Source organism: Dermacentor andersoni, chromosome 10 (assembly GCF_023375885.2).
Source record: "Dermacentor andersoni chromosome 10, qqDerAnde1_hic_scaffold, whole genome shotgun sequence".
NCBI classification, from domain to species: Eukaryota; Metazoa; Arthropoda; class Arachnida; order Ixodida; family Ixodidae; genus Dermacentor; species Dermacentor andersoni.
The window spans coordinates 108,461,443-108,484,671 of record NC_092823.1 but is presented as its reverse complement, the minus strand read 5'-3'; the positions used below and the strand labels follow the sequence as shown (position 1 = coordinate 108,484,671).

At 48.6% G+C, this 23,229-nt stretch overlaps 1 protein-coding gene across 1 annotated transcript in view; it reads right to left on the bottom strand.

Annotated features, from left to right (window-relative positions):
* Positions 1-19,451: 19,451 nt before the first annotated feature.
* Positions 19,452-23,229, bottom strand: part of Parp1 (Poly-(ADP-ribose) polymerase) — a 69,111-nt gene continuing 65,333 nt past the window's right edge. Inside the window, exon 25 of the mRNA XM_050192075.2 lies at positions 19,452-21,654. Within this exon, the coding sequence (XP_050048032.1) occupies positions 21,582-21,654 (73 nt within the window). The 3' untranslated portion in view covers positions 19,452-21,581. The remainder of the gene's footprint in view (positions 21,655-23,229) is intronic.

Sequence of the window (23,229 nt, the reverse complement as noted above, 5' to 3'; positions counted from 1 at the left end):
CAGTTCAAGGAGCTTCGCGGGCCGGCCTATGGCGGGCGGCAAAGCCTCCAAAAGAGCTGGAGCGGGCAGCAGCAGCAGCAGCAGCATCGGAAGAGATGGCTCAGCTCAGAGGGCGACCAGAGCCAATCCCGGAACCAGAGCCAGGAGCGGAGGGGGAGTTCGCGGAGTCGTTCACGGAACAGTTCGCGAAGCCGATCACGGACCAACGCTCCCCAGTCGTCCCAAGGCATCAAGGGAGGCAAGCAACAGCCGCAGCAGCAACGGCACCAGAAGAAGCAGAAGCCCAACAACAACATTAACATCGGCAAGGTGAGCTGGGATGCAGGCCCTCCCAAATCGCTTGTTCCGCACTCGGGTAACAATAGTCGAAATAACATCAGTACACACGAGACTCAGTTAGAAAAAGAAAATAAGGTCCTCAGACAGAAGGTAGAGGAGCAGGATAAAAAGATTGAAGAGCTAATGAGAGCAGTTAGGGACCTCCAATCGGGAGCCCCTCACAGGGCATCGCATCCACAAGAACAGGCATCAGAAGCACCCGATTACTTTGTCAAGTTCATGGCAGAGATGAGACAGAAATTCAACATAATAGAGCAACGAATAGAGATGCAAAACACAGACATACGCAACATGCGTAAACAAGAAAGAACAGAAGGGGTCAAAGACAAATTTGACCAGCGACGTCCAACATTAGGCCTGTATCCAGATAACTAATCGTGGCCAGACCCAATAAAGGAAAAGGCAAAAACGAAAAACTTGAAATCTGGCAGTGGAATTGCAGAGGCTACCGAAGAAAACAAGGACAATTACAACAGTTCATCAACAAGCAGTTAATTCCGCCCGACGTCATTGCTCTGCAAGAGACCTGGGGCTTCACGCCAAAATTACAGGGGTATGCATGCCAAGCAAACGAGGTCACTGGTCGAACAGCCATTCTGATCAGCAACACCCTTGCCGCCATAGCACACGACAAGATTGCTGACACAGACATAGATCATGAGATTACCGAAATTATACCGAAAAAGAAGAACGGGGGAAGTACTTTTATTGTAAACGTATACAGTCCTCCAAAGCAGAAGAAGGGAAAATTCACGCACCTTTTCCACGGTGTGAGCAGGTTGGCTAAAAACAACACGCTCGTAATCGTTGGAGACTTCAACGCCAAGGATCCTAGCTGGGGATACAATACCACCGATAAAAAGGGTACGACAGTCAAGGAGGCGGCTGACAACATAAACTGCCAACTCTTAACGGACCCAGAGGTCCCCACCAGGATGGGAAACAGCGTCCAGGAGGACACCAGCCCTGACCTCACCTTCGTAAGAAGAGCGAGACAGGCGGTCTGGGAAAATATGCTGGAAAGCCTGGGTAGTGATCATTACATCAAGACGCAAATCGGAATGGCTCACGTAAAACGTCGGATAGGTACAGCAAAAATAACGGATTGGGATGCCTTTAGACAAGCCTGTGATGGACATCCGCTGGGCGCGATACTGTCAATCGAGGAATGGGGGAATATGCTGAAGGAAAGGCAAAGCGAGTACACCAAGGAGATTCACCGCACAGAGCAAATACCGGAGGTTGACTCTAGACTGCTTCGGCTATGGGAGGCAAGACAGAGCCTGACCAAAAGATGGAGGAGACAGAAGTTTAATAGGAAGCTAAAGCTGAAGATTGCGGAAATTACGCAAAAGACAGAAGAGTATGCGGAACAATTGGCGAGAGCAAATTGGCAGCAATTTAGCAATTCCTTAAGCGGAACCCTGAGTACCGCCCGAACGTGGAGCATACTCAAGGCACTCCTGGACCCAACTAAAACCAAGTCGGAGAATAACAAGGCCATACAGAGGCTGGTTCACCAGTTTCAGGGCTCAGAGTATGAGCTCATAGAAAGAGTAAGGCACAAGTGCTTCGGGGACGGTGACCCAGCAGTCTACACGGAGTGCTACAAGGGGAAAGAAAATTCTGATCTGGACAAGCCTATAACCAAAGAGGAAGTACACGCAGCAATAAGAAATACCACTAAGAATACGGCTGCAGGCGCAGACAAGATAAAAAACGCGCTGCTTCGCAACCTCAGTGATGAGCTGGTAGTCGAACTTACTGACTATCTCAACAAGCACTGGGCGGAGGAGACAGTACCCGAGGAGTGGAAGCATTCGGAGGTAGTGATGATTCCAAAACCTGGCAAAAAACTGCAAGTAGAAAATCTTAGACCAATCTCTCTCACGTCATGCTTAGGCAAGCTGTATGAGCGGGTGGTTACAATGAGGCTACAAAATTATATGGAGGACAACGAGCTGTACCCCCCCCCAGCATGTTTGGGTTCCGCGCTAAATTATCGACGCAAGACGTGCTCCTCCAGCTCAAGGAGGAGGTGCTCAGCAGCGTCCCACGAAACAGCGAACACGTCATCATGGCACTGGACATTAAAGGAGCCTTCGACAATGTCAGCCACGAAGCCATACTCACAGGAATGGATAGCCTGAACTGTGGCAGAAGGATTCATGGCTACGTCAAGGCCTTCCTCTCTAACCGGACAGCAACAATCGGCCTGGGAGCAGTCAGATCAGAGAAGTTTCGCACCCTAAACAAGGGAACTCCTCAAGGGTCGGTCATCTCCCCCATCCTCTTCAACGTCGCAATGATCGGGCTAGCAAGACAACTCGAACAACTTGAAGGCATACGGCACGCCATTTACGCTGACGACATCACGGTATGGGTGAACCGAGGATCGGTCAGCGAAAAAGAAGAGTGCCTGCAAAAAGCGGCCACCTGCGTAGAAACCTACGTTAGGGCCAGGGGCCTCACCTGCTCGACGGAGAAGTCCGAGCTCCTAAGGGTGTGGCGAGGCAAACAAAATCGAACGGTCCCTACAAGCGATGAACTCAGCCTCAACGTATACCTCGCGGGACAACGCATTCCGGAGAAGACCACCATTCGGATCCTGGGGATGTGGCTTCAGTCCAATCAACGGTGCAATCATACTCTGACACTGCTGAAGACTGCCACCAGCAGGTAGCCCGTATGATCAACAGAGTATCTAGCAAGAGACACGGCATGAAGGAGAGCGACACACTTAGGCTAGTCACGAGCCTTGTGGTTAGCAGAGTGGTGTACAGCCTTCCCTACCACAAATGCATCAAGCAAGAAGAAGAACAAGCGGACGCCATACTGCGAAAGGCGTACAAAACTGCGCTTCACCTGCCGCAGCGCACATCGACCGAGAAACTGCTGGCCCTGGGACTGCACAATACCTTCAGTGAACTAAGAGAAGCACTACTATGCTCTCAGGCACATAGGTTGATGCAGACCCCCACGGGAAGGGTGCTCCTGCGAAGATATGGCGGCGGCGACATTATCCAAGAGATCGAGCGTACCGAGGCCATTCCGGACAAGTATCGCAGTACACTGCGAGTCACACCGATACCCAAGAATATGGACCGGAACCTGCACAAGGCGCGTAGAGAAGCAAGCGCGGAGTACGTGCAGAGAACCTTGGCGAACAAGGACAACACAAGGTATACGGACGCGGCAACGTTCGTCAAAGACGGAAGACACAACAGCAGAGCAGTGGCGTCGGTGGTTAATTCGGACCTCAAGGAGATCACCAGCGCATCACTACAGGACTGCACGGTAGTCGAGGCCGAAGAGGCAGCTGTGGCTCTGGCAGCACTGGAGGGCTATCGATCTGGCAGGTCCCTAACAATAATAACAGACTCTCAAGCAGCATGCCGTAATTATACAAACGGCAGAATTGGGCGCAGAGCACGCCACATACTCTGCTCATGCGACCCGGGAAACAAAGTTCAGCATACCATAATCTGGGTACCAGGGCACACTGGCATAACAGGGAACCAAGAGGCGGATAGGATAGCTCGAGGGCATACCAACCGGGCGTCCGACACATCCAGCCTTGAGGAACCCGAGTCAGTACCCATGGGCTACTCAGATATCCTAAATTATTATAAAGGGGTCCGACTGAAGTACCCACCGCCGGATAAGGATCTAAGCAGAGAGGATGCTGTTGCATGGCGACAACTGCAGACGGGTACTTTCCCGAATCTAAACCTTCTGAATAAAATTTTCCCTACACAATATGAGGCTAAGTGCCCATGGTGCGGAGAGAAACCAGATCTGTACCACATATCATGGGCGTGTCAAAATATTGAGTCCCCAACTATCTATAAAATTAAAAACCCGAGTGCGGAACAGTGGGAGAGTATGCTTTCCAGCGTAAGCTTGAACGGCCAAAAGCGCCTAGTAGAGCGAGCTCGCGGGTTGGCCATACACAGCGGAGCCTTGGACTAGGGCACCAACCCTGTGATTGCAGACAGAAGATTCCATCAGTAGATGGAAGAGGCCGTCTGAAGCCGCGAAGATCTCTTTTCTAGAGCCCAGTAAATGTTTTCCGATCCGAACTTGAAACGTATGGTCGGTTATGGAGCGCTCTTGCGGAGCGGCCGCGAACCGAGTGGGTAATAATATAACAGCATTATAGAAAGAAAGCGCTGTAGGCCTTAGCATCAATGAAAATTAAACAGTTAAAAAATATCTGAATGCCCATCAGTGGTTACAGGAAGATGTTACAGATAAATCTACTGTCAATTGTTGTTGTTGTTGTTTCAACAGATGACTCGTGCCATACGACGAAGTCTTTACTTCACATTAGAAACGCGGATTGTCACACGGACCTGTGGTTTCTATTCCGTTCAATATACGGGGTCATAATTTTTAAGTTATCTGGAATTTTTAAACATAGCCCATTGCAGATCACATACTTTTATCTTTGAGCTGAATTAGTCAGAGAGGCAGACATTACTCGCAGTATAAATCGATACACATGTTCAACAAATTAATACAAGTCGACTAATTAACTTCAGTAATTAATTACTTTACGACACATATCCCAATTTACCAATTGTAGCCGGAGAGATTGCAAGGTGCATCCACTTGGAATGAATTTCCAGATCTGAACTCAGTTAATTTGTGAATTTTCTTTAATTAGTTGAATATGTGCATTGATTTAGCATGTTTGTAATGTCCGCCTCGCTAACTAATCCAGCTCAAGGACAAGAATTATGCTATCTGCCACAGGCGATCTTCAAAACTTCCATGAAGTTTAAATATGGTCGCCGTGTATTTTGACGTGGCGCATCTTTAAAATTGGTCAGATTCGTTCGCTTGCTAATATCGCATGGAACGAAAACATGTTATAGCATTATCGGCTAATATCATTCCAAGTGTGCCGCCCACGCGACCTATTTTGGAAATCGTTGTGTAGTGTGCACAGAAGATGCCGTTCTTGCACCATGCATGACGCAGTCGGTTCTAAATTTAGAGTTTCCCTTGGCGTTCAATGAGGCATCGTTCTGGAATACGTTTGTTCATCCGTGCGCGAGCGGTAGATCACTGACCGTTAGTAGGCATAGCCGATCAAACAAACACGTGTTCATCAGTAGGCATAAGGCCTAAAAGTGCGAAAGCCTTGGAGGAAATCTCACGCTTGCTCTGTTACGGCTTTCCCGCGTTTGTCATGCAGCATCCAGAAATGGCGCGAAATGGCGCGAAGTAAGACAGAGAGGATGCCACTTTGCGCCCACCATATTTCGCACTACGGCGGGCCCACTACAAATAAGGAGCGAGCACGATTGCAAAAGTGGGCCGTATCACCCAGAACGGCTTTAACATAATTAAGTTAGGCATGTAACCTAATTCACGAATAAATGTAACTTATTTGGTCGTGTCATTTCTGTACCCTAGTGCCCACACACCGTCTGAAGCACGAGCAAGGCGTTCAGGTACATCACGGCTGCGTTCCTGGTACAGCCTACCCAATTTTCTTATCTCTACTGTTCTCATCGGGGATTATCATTATACGCGTAGGCATACGACATTGCGTTCACGTGCCTGCTAATTATATTTATCCTCACTAAACGATGATCGAAAATTAACTTGTGCATTTTTTACATTGTTCTCGATGATAAAGTTGTTGAATGTCACCCGTCGTGGTTGCTCACAGGCTTTGGTGTTGCGCTGCTAAGCACGAGGTCGCGGGATCAAATTCCGACAGAGGCGGCCGCATTTCGATGAGGGCGAAACGCAAAAGCCGAGCATGGGTGTAAGTTGAAGAACGCCAGCCGGTCGAAATTTATCCGTAATCCCCCACTACGGCGTGCCTCATAGTTAGATCGTAGTTTTGGAACGGAAACCCCAGATTCTAATTTAACTTTGTCGTTGAATATCGGGAAAGGTGGGCTTCCCGTGTGCCCTCTAAATGACTCTGTATATAGAGCCCTTATGAGATTGTTATCCGTGTCGAATCTTCCAAGTATCTGGGCATCACTTATATGACTGAACGCTAATTTGGAAACACATTAATCAAGTGTCTGAGGCAACACGGACTGTGGTATTGTTGCGCAAACTCAGTAGTCAACGCTCTTAATTGCGTTGAGATAGCATAGTTATGATACAACCCAACGCTTCTATGCAGCGAAACGACCTGTATATCGAAGGATCGATTTCGCGTGTCCCAGCCAGATTCCTATCCTTCGTGGGTATCGTGAACGTCTATGCAGAGAAGATGCCTAAAACAAGTTTCCCTGTGTAATGGAGGAAGCTGTCGTCCCAGAAAGGGAGCGTCGGTAGAGACCAGAACAAAAACTGCGCCGAAAGATCTTGAGTCCGTAGAACCAGTATAGTACCCCAATACTCTATCTCGCCCCCCCCCTTCCCCTCTTCCAGAACAAAACGTTAAAGAATAGAATATCACACGGCAAACTTCATTACTGACACGCCGCTAGCATGACATGCCGGTAAACAATAAAATAGAAATGAAAGTATTCGCCGACGATTACGGTACTCCCTAGTGCGAAATTTCAGCGCAGTTCTATATACGTGTTTTCTTTTGGCGATATTGGGGGCGAGCTCCACCACTGGAAAATCTGGCGCCACCATCGGCGTGACGTGGCATGGGGGATCACGTGAACACAGCGGCCGCGTCGGCTGCTTCGGAAGCGCCGAAGCGAGCTGAAAACGAAAGCTTAAAGTGCCACCTGCGCCGCGGTTCTGATTAAGTGGTGAGGCTTTACCGCCTTGGGTGTCTGCTTGACAACATTTGAAAGCACTATAATAGGTAGTGGCTGCCTTTGAAGGTGTGCTGCATGGTAGGCTACTACCCGGTGCCGCAGTGCCGGACGTACGCAACGGAGCCCGGTGTCAGCCTTATTCACACGTAGCCGAAGGACAAGAAGCTGCGTGAAGCTTGACTCACGAAACTTAGAAGAACCGGCATACAGTCATCGGCTACAACTCGGGGTATGCAGCAAGCACAGACACGAGGAAGGTTTTTGCTTCGGCGCCGGAACTGCGATGTTCGGTGAGCAGCAGAAAAAATTGGAGGACGCTTAAGCTTCGCCTTCAAGAGTGGAACGCGATAGCGTTATCGCGCCCCGTTCGCACCTCCCACTCATTCGCTCGGCATGCTCTTGAGTCGTACAATCATGAAACCTGCGCCTGAGCAAGCGGAACGAACCAAAGAACTCGGTGTCTCGGAGGGAGAAACGATCTACGCGAGCCAAACGTCGTAATCGGCACGGACAGCCGGGCCGCGACGCGCCATGAAGGCGGACGCGATCATGGGGCTGACGCCTCGATGGGATTGTCCTCTATCTCGCTTGGGAGCACCACGCAGACGCATGGCTCCTCGCCAAACAGCATGGCACATATCGCAGGGGACGCTTTCCCACCAGATGCGCTACGGTGCAGCGATCACGTCAGAGGCGTCCCGCATCGAACGCTGCACCTAGGAATCGCGCTGTGAGCGGAAAGAGGAGCCGCGTCGCGCGGGCGAGTGGCGCGCCACCTGTCGGGGTCAGCGCCGTACATTGCGAGGAGGGGGTCCTCTGTGTTTGCCGCAAGATGGATCTGCGTGTGCGCAGAAGAAATTTAGCGGTAACGTACTTCGCTACTCGTGTAACTGCGACTTCTGTAATTTACACTCATAATTACCGATATACACCGCAGTATAACTTTCTAAGGGACGTTTCTAAGGCAACACCGCATTCACTAGAGGCGCCTTTGTCCTACTTTTAACCATCGAACTCGTCGCTGAGTGGTCCTTTTCCTGTAAAAACATATTTACTGGCAACGTTCCAGTGTGTAATTTAAAAAAAAGGTTTTAACCCCTGGCGCACATTTTCTTTACTCTCTTTAACGCGTCCCTACCAGGGCCTCCACTGTACAAGGCTCTATACATTGGCTCCGGCAGAACAACGTCACACAAATCCTTGTACAATTTCTTCCATGGAGATCTCACTGCCTTATCTGCAAACAACCAGAAACGATAGATAACGTTTTTCTTCATTGTTGAGGAGGGGTATTTTTTGGGGACGTACTACAAAGAACGTTAAAGAAACAATTTCCCCTCGACCCTCATGGAATACGGCATCTGCTCATTACTAACGAGGATTGTTTTCTGTTTGTTTCAATAATGTTAATTGGCCTCCAAAATATTTGGCGCTCTCGAATGGCAGGATACTACTGCGATCCAGACGCACGACCTAAGCGAATTTATTTCCGTGAAACTGTGCATCGGTTTGTTGAGATTTTGAAGGCCGGTGGCGATACTCCCGAGTGGCTGTCAAGGGTGGAGCCATTGATGGCTCTAAATGAATTTTAATGTGGCGAAGCCAGCCCCCTACCAGGCTGATTATGTCAATACGACGTGGTCATTGTATCCTTTATATTTTGTTTTGTGTATTTCTATTGCTGTTCTTTCTTTGTCAAAGTCAGGCAATAAAGAAAAAAATAAAAATAACTCGTGGCTGAGTGGTAGCGTCTCCGTCTCGCACTCCGGAGACCCTGGTTCGAATCTCACCCAGCCTATCTTGCAAGTTGTTTTTTTTTTATTTATGAAGTGCCTTCTGGGATTTATCGCTCACGGCCAACGCCGACGACGCCGGCTTTTCTGCGACACGAGCTCCTTAACGCTATCGCGTTAAAACGCGCACTGAGACGGTCGCCCGCGCTCGCTGCCCGGTTAATGTCATGACGTTTTGGATTATGAACTTGTGGATGCTAGATACTGACAAGTTCACTGGAATGAAGAGGGAGGGGTAAGAAGCCCATTAAAAAAAGGCATGGCATATGGTTATATTTGTGTTATGAATTAATGCACTGGATTACGAAAAAGCAGCGGGAAACCGCAGGCTGAGAAGACCGATAAACATACAGTGCGACGCAACTTGAGAAATAATATTGGAAGGATCAAGAATTGAGAAAACGAAAAGATTGAATCATAGCGACACATCACAGTCGCCGTAGGCGTCGAAGTCTGTATAACGAAATTATTTTTTTAACAGTTCTGATAGCGCCCACGCAACAATCGTTGCTTGTCTACTGTCAAAGGCTCATATTCTGCGGCTCACGGAACGATGCGAAAACGCGCACGCAGCGAAAGCCAAACATTGTGCGCCGATGTGCATGCAGACGCGCAGTCGATCACTGCGAACCAGTGCGATAGCTGCATTGAGGCTTCATTCTGTTATGCTCCGTTTGGTTATACAGACAGCCCACTATAAGAACATATTTCACATAGTTTGCTCTCAGCGTTTGCCTACCTTTCATGCAAGAAGCCGGTTCGGGAGACTCCATCGCGGCGACCGCGAGCATGTGGCGTTCAGCGTACGTATTCCGTAAAGAGATAGCATCTGTAAACGATTCGGTGCGTTCAGTTTGCCCAAGGTTATTATTTTGACAGTAAAAATCTTCCCTCGTTTCATAGTACGTACAGAAATGTCCAGGAGGGCTGCCGCGAGGTGTTTTTATTGAGCGCTGTAAGCGAAACCTATGAGCAGCACGCCTCCCTTGCGTAGTATCCCTCATACTACGCAAGGGAGGCGTTTCTGGCAGATGGCGACTTCGTAAGTCCTCGCCCCCAATACTGACTGGCGCGGAGAATGTCTCGTGCGGCACGTTGCACATGGAGTGAAGTGCCGCGACTGCCTCGCTAACCTGGAAATCGCGAAAGCCAGCGCGTGGGTGACGCCTATTGACCCTTTTCACGGCGATCCCGTGGGCGCTGCCATGTTTGATCACGTGGTGACGCGTCCAACGCTTGCCTCAGCTGCCTCCGAGCTTACAATGGGTGTACATGAAACCGGTGCGGCTCTGAAAACTTCCGTTTCCTCGGATGTCGTAGACGGTGACTGGGTGGAGACACGCGAAGCTTTGGCTACAGCTTCAAACAACGTGTAAGCGCTTTCGGAGCTCATTACACTTTGTCCAACAGGTGCGAGCAGCATATACGGTGCTTGTTATATGGTGCTTCGACTGTAACCGGAGTGCTTTCCGTTGCACGAAGAAATCGGGTGTTACAAAAAATAGTTGAACCTTTAAGAAACTACGTACAGTCTACCTAGGCAATGTGCGACAACTGCCACCGAGAACAAATTTACTGAATGGGGGGAATATTATGGGTTATATGCATGCGAAGTTGAATGTGTGTCCAGCCTCTGCTGGAGACTCCTTAAGCTATAGTTGTCAAAGGCGTGATAAGGTGGAAACGATTTGAAATGGGTGGCTTAATTTCAGGCAACTGAAATTCTTAACTGCTGAAAAGAAACAACCAAAGAAAATTGAGTGGCGATTCTGCGAAGTCGCACAAGCACGCTGTCTTTTCTGTGGAGGCGTCTAGCATACTTCTCGTATCGGAATGAAACGCTAAACATGTGAACGTTCAACACGGCGGCACTCGGCCTTGCCTCGTCAGAACGAATTAGTATCCGTTTCTGAGAAGTGTACGCCTTTCACGCGAACTGTATGCAGTTTCGCTGCCCTTAATCTTGCCTCGGCGGCTAGGTCTGGCCGCTATTTTAGAGGTCAATGGAATCTCATGGCGCAGCTCCTAGGCCCCAATTCTTGCGTTTCACGTTGGCATTGTTCCTACGCGTAAACGAGCAAATAAACACAGCCAAGAATGAAAGAGCGAAAGCTGAGGGCAGCGAGGGGTGAAAGATAGCGATGAGAGCGCAAGGAGGGAAGCGGAGGTGAAGGGTGTAGCGTAACCACGAGGCGGAAGGCGGAGGAGGGTATGGGGAAGGCGTAAGAAAAGCGTAGTGCCGCGCAAGACGGGCTCTGCGGCAACGACCGCTACAAGATGGCGCCAGAGTACCGCGCCACCGTCTGTTCCCCGAAGTGGAGGGAGCGACGTGGTCCAATACAGGCCTCAATTTGGGCAGTGATCATTATGTCCTGGACATTAGAATACATGCAGCGGGGTATAATAAAAAGAAAGAACTGCTCGTCAAACATACCAAGCGGGAACAATTTAGATTCAAACGCAACCGTCAGGCAGCAACGAAGATTAAAGACCTAAACGAGTGGACGGCGCAGCTGCTCCGTGGTGCAGAAGAAGCCACGATCGAGGTGCCCACCGAGGAAGATGGCCCCAGGCCCGACTCTAAGCTGATGAGCCTCTGGGAAAAGCAGCAGACTCTACATGCAGAATGGATGAAGCACAAACATAACCGCACACTTACACTAGCACTGGCCCAGGCTAAGCCGGAAGTACTGGAGTATTCACGCGAGCTAAATTCGGCTCAATGGATGCAGCTGTGCGACAGGCTAAATCGGCTCAAAGAACGCCTGGTTCTTTAGACATTTGCTCGATCCCGATAGCAGCAGAGGGGCAACGGCCAAGGTCAATCGGCTCCTTTTGGCGCATCCGGCCTCGGAGCAAGAGATCATTCAAGAGCTTACCAGTCGCTATTTTAATACAGAAGCAAATGAGCTGGCATCCGCAGAGTACATTGGCGAAGCGAATGAGAGCATAGATGTCGACATAGCCGAGGCTGAGGTGAGAGCTGCGCTCGCCGATCTAAAAACCACCTCGGCGGCGGGGCCGGACGGCATAACAAATAAAATGCTGCACAACCTCGATGACCGGACAACTAGAAGCCTAACCGGCCTCTTTAATCAGGTGTGGCGCACTGGGGAACTGCCACAGCCATGGAAGGAGGCTGCCATAGTCTATTCCAAAACCTGGAAAAACGCTGCAACTGGAGAATATCCGCCCTGTCTCACTTACGTCATGTATGGACATAGCACTAGAGCGCGTGGTTTTAAGACGCCTCGCCGAGCATGTAGAGGAACACCAATTATTCCCACCCACCTCTTTGGCTTTCAGCCAGCTGTGTCCACGCAAGACATCATGTGGATGCTCAAAAGGGATGTGAATGCCGGAATCGCGGGGGCAGAGCGCACGATCCTGGGGCTCGACGTGCATAAGGCGTTCGATAACGTGAGACACGAGGCCATACTCAGAAACCTATCGGACATGAATGTTGGGGCACGGGCGCACGGATACATCATTGCCTTTCTTCGCGACCGGACAGCCACCTTCAACATTGGAGATATCAACAGCCCTCAGGTCAATCTCGGCGCTAGGGGTTCACCCCAGGGTGTAGCCCCGGGGTGTACATAGCCTAGGTTGGCTACTCACACAAGGTTAACCCTTGCTGCCTGAAAACATTGGAAGAGGAAGCCAGGAGAAGACAGGAAAGATGGAAAGTGAGGGAAAGACGAAGGTTTGAGGGAGAGCGAGACAAGAAAAGGCAACTGCCGATTTCCCCCGGTTGGGTCAGTCCGGGGGGAGCCGTCTACGTGAAACCGAGGCCAAAGGGGTGTGCTGCCTCCGCCAAGGGACCTTAAAGGTCCAAACACTTAGAATCTGCTGAACCCCCAGTATCTCCTTTTCCCCGGACACAGCTAAGCCGCGCACGGTTAGACGCGGGAGGGTCCAACCCTCGTGTGCTCGGGTACGTGGTGTCGCAACACACCAAACGCCTGCTGACGCAGACGCCCCTGCGGGGTTGTTTTAGGGACATTCGCTGTAGAACCACTCACGATATATATCAAGTTTGGACGTCAGACTCTGGAGTTTTGCAAGACGCGTAGCGCCACCTGCCGTTGCGAAGAGGCAGTAATTGAGTAGTGCGAAGCCCGACTCCCTTGCTAAGTTGCCTATGCAGCTAGCGACTGCGAAACAACGATTTAACTAGATTTTGGTACATATTGCGCGTGTTTTGCGCATTTAACACCCAGACAGAGAGCTATGGATTTCTACGATAGTCGGACGGGCCGCCGAACTGCCATAAAGCGCTTGCTGGCTCACTCTTCAGACTAATGGCGGAAACGAAGGCAACCGCGATAGCTTCTCGCGCTACGAAAAAACGCCGCAATCGACGCTACTGTTGTGTTGTAAATTGCCATGAACGTGAAAAAACGGAATAACAACGTTCAGTTTTACCTATTTCCATCGCGATCGTATGAAGGGGAAAGGCGAGAGCGCTGGATACGGGCCGTTCAACGTGTTGGGTAATCGGATTACTTGCATTCCCCACAACACAGCGGCTCGCATGAGAAAGTGCGACAATTTTGTTCTTCTGTAATTGTGTTGCGTAGCCCTGACAGAGGACCGTGGTAACCAAGCGAAAACTCAAGAATCTGCAGCCGCCACTGCGTTGGTAACAGAAAAAACAACGTTGCGAACCATCCTGCTTATGTGCCATCGATATCTGCACCTTTAACAGATGTCCGCCTCTGCTTGACTCAACAAGTGGAACGGAGAGATTTGGCAGGTCAGCTTAACCAAACATTTTGGTTCGTTTATGAATTCAAAATCCTGTTCTAGAGCATCGTTGTATCGCGAGCTCATTTCTACTTTCGGTATTTTGTATGTCCTAGCTGCACGGATACAACAAGCACGCTTCGCAATGTGCTGAGCCTGCTCTACAGCGTTTTTCAAATGTGAGCAATAAAGTTGCTGTAGGAGCACTGGATGAGTAATTGCAAAGTAACGCACGTGTGTAAAGAAAAAAAAAATGTCGCGTTTATTTACATTTATTTGTGCGCACTTGTTGCTCGAAGCGTCTGCGAAAAGTTCAAATTAAGGTACTGAGCGATGCTGTAGCTCCTGCGAGAAAGAAAGATGCAGCGCGTAGGCACTGTAGGAAGCTTACTTTCGTTATCATCGCACGCTGTTTGCTGCATTGGAAAACGTTTTCTGTTTGCTGCCCTCGAAAAGGCTATGAAAGGATTTAGTCTCTGTAAATAATTGCGAGACAAAACATTACGATAAAGTACATAAACATACAGGAGATACTTAAGTCTTGTGTTCAGGACATATTAAATATGAACCAATTTCAAATGCTTAGATTTTTATGCTGATATGCCTATAGACAAACCTGATGCTCTCTGTACTTGCGAGTTGCAGCACGCCGAAATAACACTTGAGACTTTATTTTATATTGTACACGTACTTCGCCCTGCTGAGCTTCCTTTCCGAAGCGTGGATGGGCGGAAGAAGCTTTCCAGGTCCTTGATTTTTAGTAAACCGTGCCTAAACAACAAACGAAAGAGAAGGGTCCATTGTGGCCTATGCAGCTTCGCTTGCAGACAGCTCTCCTTGCACTACTCAGTTAGCGCCAAGGCTGCGATGGGGGCGCTGGTGACGGGTTTTTCCGCAGCGCCGCCTGGGCAGAGTCTGAGGTCTATAGGATTCCGGCTGGGACACGCGGTATCAATCCTTCGATATACAGGTCGCTTCGGTGTATAGATGCGCTAGGCTGTATCATAACCGTGCGATCTCAACGCAATTAAGAGCGTTGACTACAGAGTTTGCGCAACCATACCACAGCCCGTGTTGCCTCAGACGCAACTTGCTTAGCGTGGGTTTCCAATTTAGCGTTCCGTCATATAAGTGATGCCCAGGTATTTGAGATTCCCCACGGATAACGATCTCATGAAGGCTCCACACTGAAATATATACAGAATCATTAGAGAACCCACGGGAAGCGCACTTGTCCCGATATTCAACAAAATTAGAATCTGTGGTTTTACGTACCAAAACTTCGATCTAATTATGAGGCACGCTGTAGTGGAGGACTACGGATAAATTTCGACCACCTGGCGTTCTTTAATGTGCGCCGAATGCTCGGTTTTTGCGTTTCGCCCCCATCGAAATGCGGCCGCCCCTATAGGGATTTGATCTCGCGCTTAGCAGTGCAACACCAAAGCCAGTGAGCAACCACGGCGGGTGATATTCAACGGCAGCTTTATCGTCAAGAATAATGCGAAAAATGAACAAGTTCATTTTCAATAATTGGTTAGTGAAGAGAATGAATATCATTAGTAGACGCGTGAATGCAATGTCGTCTGTATAACTGCATAATGAATATCCTCGAGATCAACAGAGCTTAAAAATCGGGTTGGCTACGTGTCAGGGATGCAGCCGCAGTGAGGTTTGTGAGGCACCTTGCGCGTTCTGCAAACGGTGCAAGGGCACTAGGGTACAAATATGGACGTGACCAAATACACACGTTATATTTATTCATGAAGTAGAGATCTCACATGCCTAACTTATGTTAAAGATGTTCTGGGTGATACGGCCCACTTTTGCAATCGTGCTCGCTCCTTATTCCTAGTGGGCCCGCCGTAGTGCGAAATATGGTGGGCGCAAAGTGGCATCCTTCTGTCTTACTACCCGAGCCTCTTCGCGCCATTTCTGGGCTCTGCTTGTAAAACGCGGGGACGCCATAACCGACCAAGCGCTAAATTTCTGCAAACGATTGCGCACTTTCACGTCTTATAACTACCGATAAACACAGATTTAAGTTTGATAGACTATACCTACTAATGATCAGTGAGCTCTCTGACGCGACCGCTCAATCTCGGATCGTCAAAACGCTCGCAGTTTCGACCGAAAGGCGAAGCATCGATTGCGACAGCAAATTAGTATACAGCTATACGAGGTCAGGATAGCAGTTTTATCGGGCGTATAAAGTTGTAACCATTTGCTTCTAACTAAATTTACAAGCATGATGTCACGCCCGTACAGGTAAACATGAACACATCGCGCTCGATGTCCGCGGAAACTCGCTGTCAAAACGCTGGAGTCAGGAAACGCGGCAGCAGCAGCGAGCGAATTGACCTTCGTGTTGCCTCTCGCTTCAACGTGAATTACACATCGAAAGCACAACGAATGCGAAGCTACCGGCACTCGGCGCATGCACTTTATTCACATATCGCAGGTCGCTTTGAAGATGAGGCCCACGTGGGCGCGCACTTTGTCGACAGCGCAGATCGCTTTCAAGACACGGCGCCCGCGCGGCCGTGCCGCAAGCAGCAGCCGCCGGTGTAGAACCCCTTCTCCCCCGCTCCTCCCTTCACCCGTGCCTCGCGCGCGACAGAAGACGGCGCGCTTCGGCACCGCCTCCCTCCCCGGCGCGCGCGAGATTGAGCCGCGATCGTCGGCTGATGCTCACAAGCTTGCACGCGCACATGCAGCGTATGGCGCGCGGCGATGTTATCGTGTTCGGACTTTATACAAAGGATCACGGCGACGACGACGGAAGAAATTCGTTTGGAGTGTCCATATAATTCTTATCTCAATAAAATACTCCAACGCGATGCTTTACTAAACGCCAAGCCAGACGCAAAATTTAGATCCAACTGCGTTATGCATGGCGCAAAGATAAAGGCATCTGTGCACACGTAACCTACTTGATCGAGAAATGGATTCTTTCGCCTACATAACGATATCAAAACTGGACGCGTGGATAGCACAGTTGCAATGATATAAACAATTATGCTACATGTTTTCGTTACATGCGACTTCAGCAACGGCCCCACCTGACCGACTTTAAAGACGTTCCAAATCAAAATATATTGAACAAAAGAGAAGAAAGCACAGCACCGTGTGGTACTCGGCGTTTATCAAAAGCAGCATTGCAAGGCTTTTGCACAAGCACTAGATCATGCAATCACATTTTCGCTCAAGAAATAGGATACCTACACCATTTGGCATCTGACGCTAGACATTTGATAGCATTTCAGCGGCTTCCTGGCCACTGCGGCATAATAGGCAATGAAGGCGGATGAGCCAGCCCACAACAACCACGATCACATAAAACCTGTGTTTTGCACTAAAAGTGAGGCTTCATCTTTGGCGACGCGATATTTTCACTATCAAGGCATGGAAGGTGACCTTCAGGCAATAACATTTTTTTGTTTAACCTCGACGCAGAACTCCAATCAAGGCTACCACAATGTCTACCACTGCATCTGGAGACACTCTATCACCGGCTTTGACTAAACGTTGCATACACGACGTCTTCTTTTTCGCGCTGTACAGTGGCAACTCCTCCAGGAGACATGGTGTCAAATAGGTTTCGTTACGGTTCCCCTGTGTGACCCGAGGCACATTACTGTAACTTTCGTTCTTTCAACAAAATTACTGCTCATTTGTCCTTACAGAAGCACAAATTCCACGAGTATTTCGAGACTATTCAGAATCCCCGAGAATTCCCGGTTTTCCCTGTTTGTAGACACCCCGAATATTATGGGTTATGTACATGCGAGGTTGAATGTGTGTCCGGCCTTTCCTGCAGACCCCTTAAGCAAGGGCTCAAGAGTGTGATAAGGTGGCAATGATTTAAAGTGTGTGGCTTAAATTCAAGCAACTAAAATCCTTAATGCAACTGCTGAAAACAAACAGCCAAACTGAGCGGCAACTCTGCATAGTCGCACAGGCACATTGTCTTTTCTGTGGAGGTCTCTAGCATACTTCTGGCATCAGAATGAAGTGCAAAACGCGTCAACGTTCAACGCGGCGGCTCTCGATCTTGCCACTTCAGGACGAATTAGTGACCGCTTCTGAAACGTGCGCGCCATTCACAAGAACTGAATGTAGTTTCGCTACCCTTAACGTTACCTTGGCGACAGTCGGACCGCTATTTCGGCGGTCACAGGAATTTTATAGCGCAGCTCTTAGGCGCCCGTTCCTGCATTTCACGTCGTCAGCGTCCCTCGGTGTGCCGAGCAAACTAGTGCACCAAAGGATGAAAGAGCGAATGCAGAGGGAGCGGGGTATGAAAGACTGCGATAGCGAAGAAAGCGCGAGAAGGAAATCGTAGGAGGGTGTAGCAGAACCACGAAGCGGAAGGCAGAGGGGAGTATGGCGAACGCGTGAGAAGCGTAGTGTCGTGCAAGACGGACTCTGCCGCGATGACCGCTATGAGATAGCGCCAGAGTAGCGCGCCGTCGTCTGTTCACCGATGGCGTGCTGCGAGCACGTCCACCGATAGCATATATGGAAACAAAGCGCTGCGTGAGTGGAGGTCCGTCTGCGTCGGCTGCTGCGAATCGCACCCACGCGCTGCCTCTCGCGATCACCCGATTAGCGTGGCATTCACGCCACATTTCGCTCCGTTTGGAACGTGCAGCAGGATACAGATTTTCCGCACCAGCCAATATATTGCAAAATGAAAGTGCGTATAGAGTTGCGCTCAAATTTTGCATTAGGAAGTATTGTAATCGCCCAATTCTTTATTTCTCCAAATATGAGGGGGGTTGGAGTGGGGGGTGACGTTTGCAAACAGCAACTCGACTAGGGCTCCGGCCCTCTGCCGACTTCGACACCAAGACAGCCGTGGCACACTTTTGACACAGACTTGAATCACTGGGTATGTGCCTCTGGAAATGTGCCGCTCTACAAGGATGAAAAATCTCAAGTTTCTCCGATGACAAGCGGAATCAAACCCACGTCGAAGGGTCCCACAATAACAGCCATCGGACACATTAGCAGGCTGCGCCACAAATGCACTGGGAATGCGCCTCTTAAATGAACCTCTCGCCAACTTGAGACACTCTGTATGTGCCACTGAGTGGGCGGCAACTGAGGAAATAATTCTCAGAATTTGCAGGCACCAATGCGCCATGCTTCTACTCCGAGGCCACGCAAGGACTTCTCGACAGTTTCACTAGATGGCGCAGCATGTCCATAAAAAAGCACGAGAGCAGCCCAGTTGCCGCATGACATGCTGCTCAACGCTTTTCACACAACAGCACACCATGCATTTCAGAGGCCACACACGGGCTTCGTGGCAGCCGCGCTAGACGATGCAGTGTTCGTAGGGAAGCATGAAAGAGGAATCCAACTGCAGTACGTGCCGCGTGCATAACATAGTCTCGAAGGTGGCAATACGTTATGTCGCTACGAATTATTTAATGCTAAACGAATTACCATTGACAGTCACCGCGAGATGGGTTCCGCTGCTTTTCTTAGTCTTGTGTTGCACCCGTATTCCCATACCATGTGGTATAGCGTGTTGGACACATCGCAGAATTGTGTGTTGTCGTTCCTTTGTTCCTAAAGCACTTAAGACCCCACAAGGACTACTAAGACTATCGATGCCCTTTACAGCAGCGGTGGCATTAGTAGAGCTCGTGAACACTGTCCAACTCCAAGTACCAACTGGCCAGCAAATCATGGCACAAATTCATCATTAGCTTTGTGAATGCATCAGCTCTACTCAATTTCGTTCTAGTACTACTAGTACACCTGCTCATTCCTTCTTGGGCAATTTCGAAACAGCAGTGACCAACCAAAGCACAGCTTAAGAAAATGTTTAATAAGCACACCATCAGTATGTACAACTTGACAAAGCAAGAGCTGCACAATGTCAGGCCCTTAAAAACAACATTTCAGCCACTCCTCACACCAGCACAAACATATTTTCTAAGGGCATTTGGGCTGCTGGAAATGTAAGTAATACTGATGCCTTGTTATTGAAAGCCAAATTTTGCACCCTCATGTCTATGGCCAACAGCACGACACCAACAGAATATGGCATTACTATTTCAATGCGTACGAGAAACCCTTAGCACACATGTTCCACAACTGTGCAATCATCTGAAAAAAGGCAGAGGGGAGAGTAGCTGTGGGATCTTCATAGATCTAGCAAATGCAAAAACAGAAAACAATCCAGAATGATGTCAATGGCAGTGCCACGAAAGCTTGAGTCTTAAATGCTTTATGTACAGAAAGATGGCAAAAAATTGTGCGGAGGAAATTATACAACACACAGTTACATGTGCAAACTAAAATAAAATAGATGCTTGGGAACACTCAAGCACTAACAAGTATGGTTGCTACATGACTTTCCTGCGGCAGCTACCACAGAACCAAAACAAAAAATATGTCTACTGTGCTGTGTGCAGGTACAATACGAGTGATTAATATCGTTTTGTTTAGTATTCGAAAAGCAACTGACTTCTTTGGCAAGGAAAGGAAACCAACAACTTGGGACTATCAACAGGCAAATGCTGACTTGCACTAGGGGACACATGACAGTTTGGTGCATTCAAACTCACAGAATCTATACTTGCATACCGGACGTTTGAAACAGCAACGTTAAGCACTCAGCTGAATCTTGCAAGCAAAACACGGCTACTTTTTTAACACTACCGGCTAGACGACCACCTACTGGCAGACTCATAAGAAGCCGTCACACCCATCAACACCTACATCAGTGAGCAAATGGGGACAATCAGACACACTGTTACAAGTTAACTGCCTCTCCACATATGGAATGATCAAGATATCCTTGGAAAGTTGTATCTTTAGGATTCTAGTGCACTCTTCCATCTGTCTTGCTTTAAATGGCAGCGTCTTAACAGCTTTCATTATGATGTTATCAACATTAAATGCAGCCCTGCTTACCGCATTAGATGCGGTCACAGTCCTGTAACATGTAGCTCAGGCGCTCTATTCTCACAGTACCTTCAAAATGAGTGTACTCGTGCTCTTAGCTGGTAACAAAATGCGTAACACAGATATGCATTTCCTCAAAGATGCAATTGCAGAGCAAGTGTACCGCACATCCTCGTGCACACTTGACGAAGTAGTTCCCAACAAAGCACCGTTACGTAAACACAAAACAAGGGAACTGACAATCCACACCTTACACTGAAACAGCCTTGCCTGCTGTGGAAACCACATGTGGATGTCACAACATATTCCAACTCTCAGCCGCACCTCAGGCATGAGCAGTTTCCAAAAGAGCCTTGCACACACAATATCTTGTGACCAGGCCAATTAAAAGCCTAAAAAGAATGTACACAAATGGCCACAGGCTCCCCACTTGAGCACTGTTTTATGCACATTCATATTTACCAAGTTAGTGCACCAAACGGGACGACTTGCCTTTGCTTAGGAATTTAGTTTTCTTCAGCCTTCAATGGAACCACACACTACACGCAGATAGTCTAAGGAGTAAACAGAACATGGTGCTATGTCCTACTTTTCAATACATAAATGCATAAGTGCACACGATCTAAGAAGCCAGGAGCAACCATTCATTCTTGTGGATGCCCAACGCTCATTTAACCTTAACGATCAAGATCTCCTCAAGGTTTCGTATTATGAGCAGTCAGAGACATAGAATCGTGTTCCACTTCTTGCGCTGCCTGTTTAAGATTCTACTGCATTAAAGCAGACATACACATTCTTCATGCACACAGCTTTCCATTTATGCTCGAAGCAAACCACATCCCAAGAAAATATCACTGCTGAAGTCAGAGCCACACAAAAAAATGCACAGGGCGTAACATTCTGGTGCAACAGTGAACGCTTCACCCCATACAAAGCTCGCACATTCTTTGCCTTCTAAACTTGCCGACTTCATTTGCATTAGCATGCAGTCCAATGCAAATGACACACAATCTCAGTGGCCTTCCCTTCAAATGCCGTAGTTGAACTTCACCTTCATGAGGTAGCGCATGGTGACCTGAGCAGTGTCGTACACAATGTACCTGGAGGAAGGGAGTGTTAAGGAAGAGCACAAGCACAGAGGCACACCTCGATATAACGAACTTCAATGTAACAAAATTCCCATTGTAACAACCTATTTTCATTTCCCGATCTTATTTCCATTGAAAACCATGTATTCTTTTTGTTCGTAATTTATCAAAGTTCTTGGCCTTTTCAAGCATGTACTCGGAGTCCATATGGCTGGTAAATCTAGCAAAAACTATAAAAATATTGGTTGAGGCAAAGGTTATTCGCAAGCGTCTTTCCACATGAAAAGATTGAGCAGCAAAAACGCCGTCACACGGTATGCAGGAAACACCACGCCATTTGGCACGCTGGTAAACAACTTGCAAAGGATGCAGGGCGCACTGCAGCTCTGAGCGCTCGGAGAAACGCAAGAGCTAATGTTTCCTTCAGTGCAAGTGGGGGGAATCATTTTTCTTTTTTTTCTCACAACTGATTTCTATACTTTCTTACTTTCTCTTCAATTTGTGGGTGCCATCTGAAGGCGGCTGTGGGCACTAAGTGCAATCAGCCATGGCGTCCAATATTTATGGCGCCGTGCAATCAACAATCACAAATCTCGCGACAACGAGAGTCACACTGATGCATTGCGCTCGGCAAGATCTGCATCGCACGTGCTGGTGCTCATAACCACACTATTATGGCTTGGTCTCCTTACAAATTCTTTATAAGTTCTTTCTGATAAGATGCTATCCAACAGGCATGTCCTGGGAACTTGTGAAATTATGTTTATTGCTGAGACTTTAAAACCTCGAATTAATTAAATTCATGCAAAGTTTTTTATTGCAAGTACAGCTTTGCTATACTGAGCAGATTGCAGATTTAACATGCAGGTTTAAAGTGCAGATTTAACTCCGAATTCACTGTTAATTCTGCAAATTCGCACAATGGCGCTGCATTGGCTCGGGCCATGTCTGTCGGTACAAGGTTCATCCGGGTCAACAGAACCAATCGAAATGAGAACGCGACACGGACAGAGGGAACAGCAACAATGGTAGCGCATATTTTGTAAAATGCAAAAGCACGTGCGAAGGTCAGGCCGTTTAGCTGCCAATCAGCACACGAATCGCGTTGAACACGCGGCGACGAATCTTGCCGCTTCAGCAGCCTTCAATCTAACCTGCATGCGTGAGCTTGGGATCGAACATTGCAGATGGGCCACCCATACAAAAAAATTTGTGGCAAGCATCCCGCAACGGCTTGCAATCTGTTGCCACATCAGCCAACTGCAAATGTCAAGTTAACTAGGCCATTAGGTCCAATCTGCACTTTCATCAGGCACACACGACTAAAGTTACAGTTTGGTGCCGAATCGACTCACATGTATTTGCAGTCCCCGCGCAACACTCAAAAAGCTGACAAACTGCCTCGCAAACGAAAGCCAGTGTAAGAAGGTTGTTCACGGCCCCCATCTTTGTGACACACCGTATGGGGGCCTCTCGTTGCCGGTGCCATTTGTAGGCGCACGTCGTCTTGTTGTGGCTTTTGGGCAACCCATCTCAAGACTATGACACGGCGCGAAAGTGTCATGACCTGCGTGCAACCGGGTCACG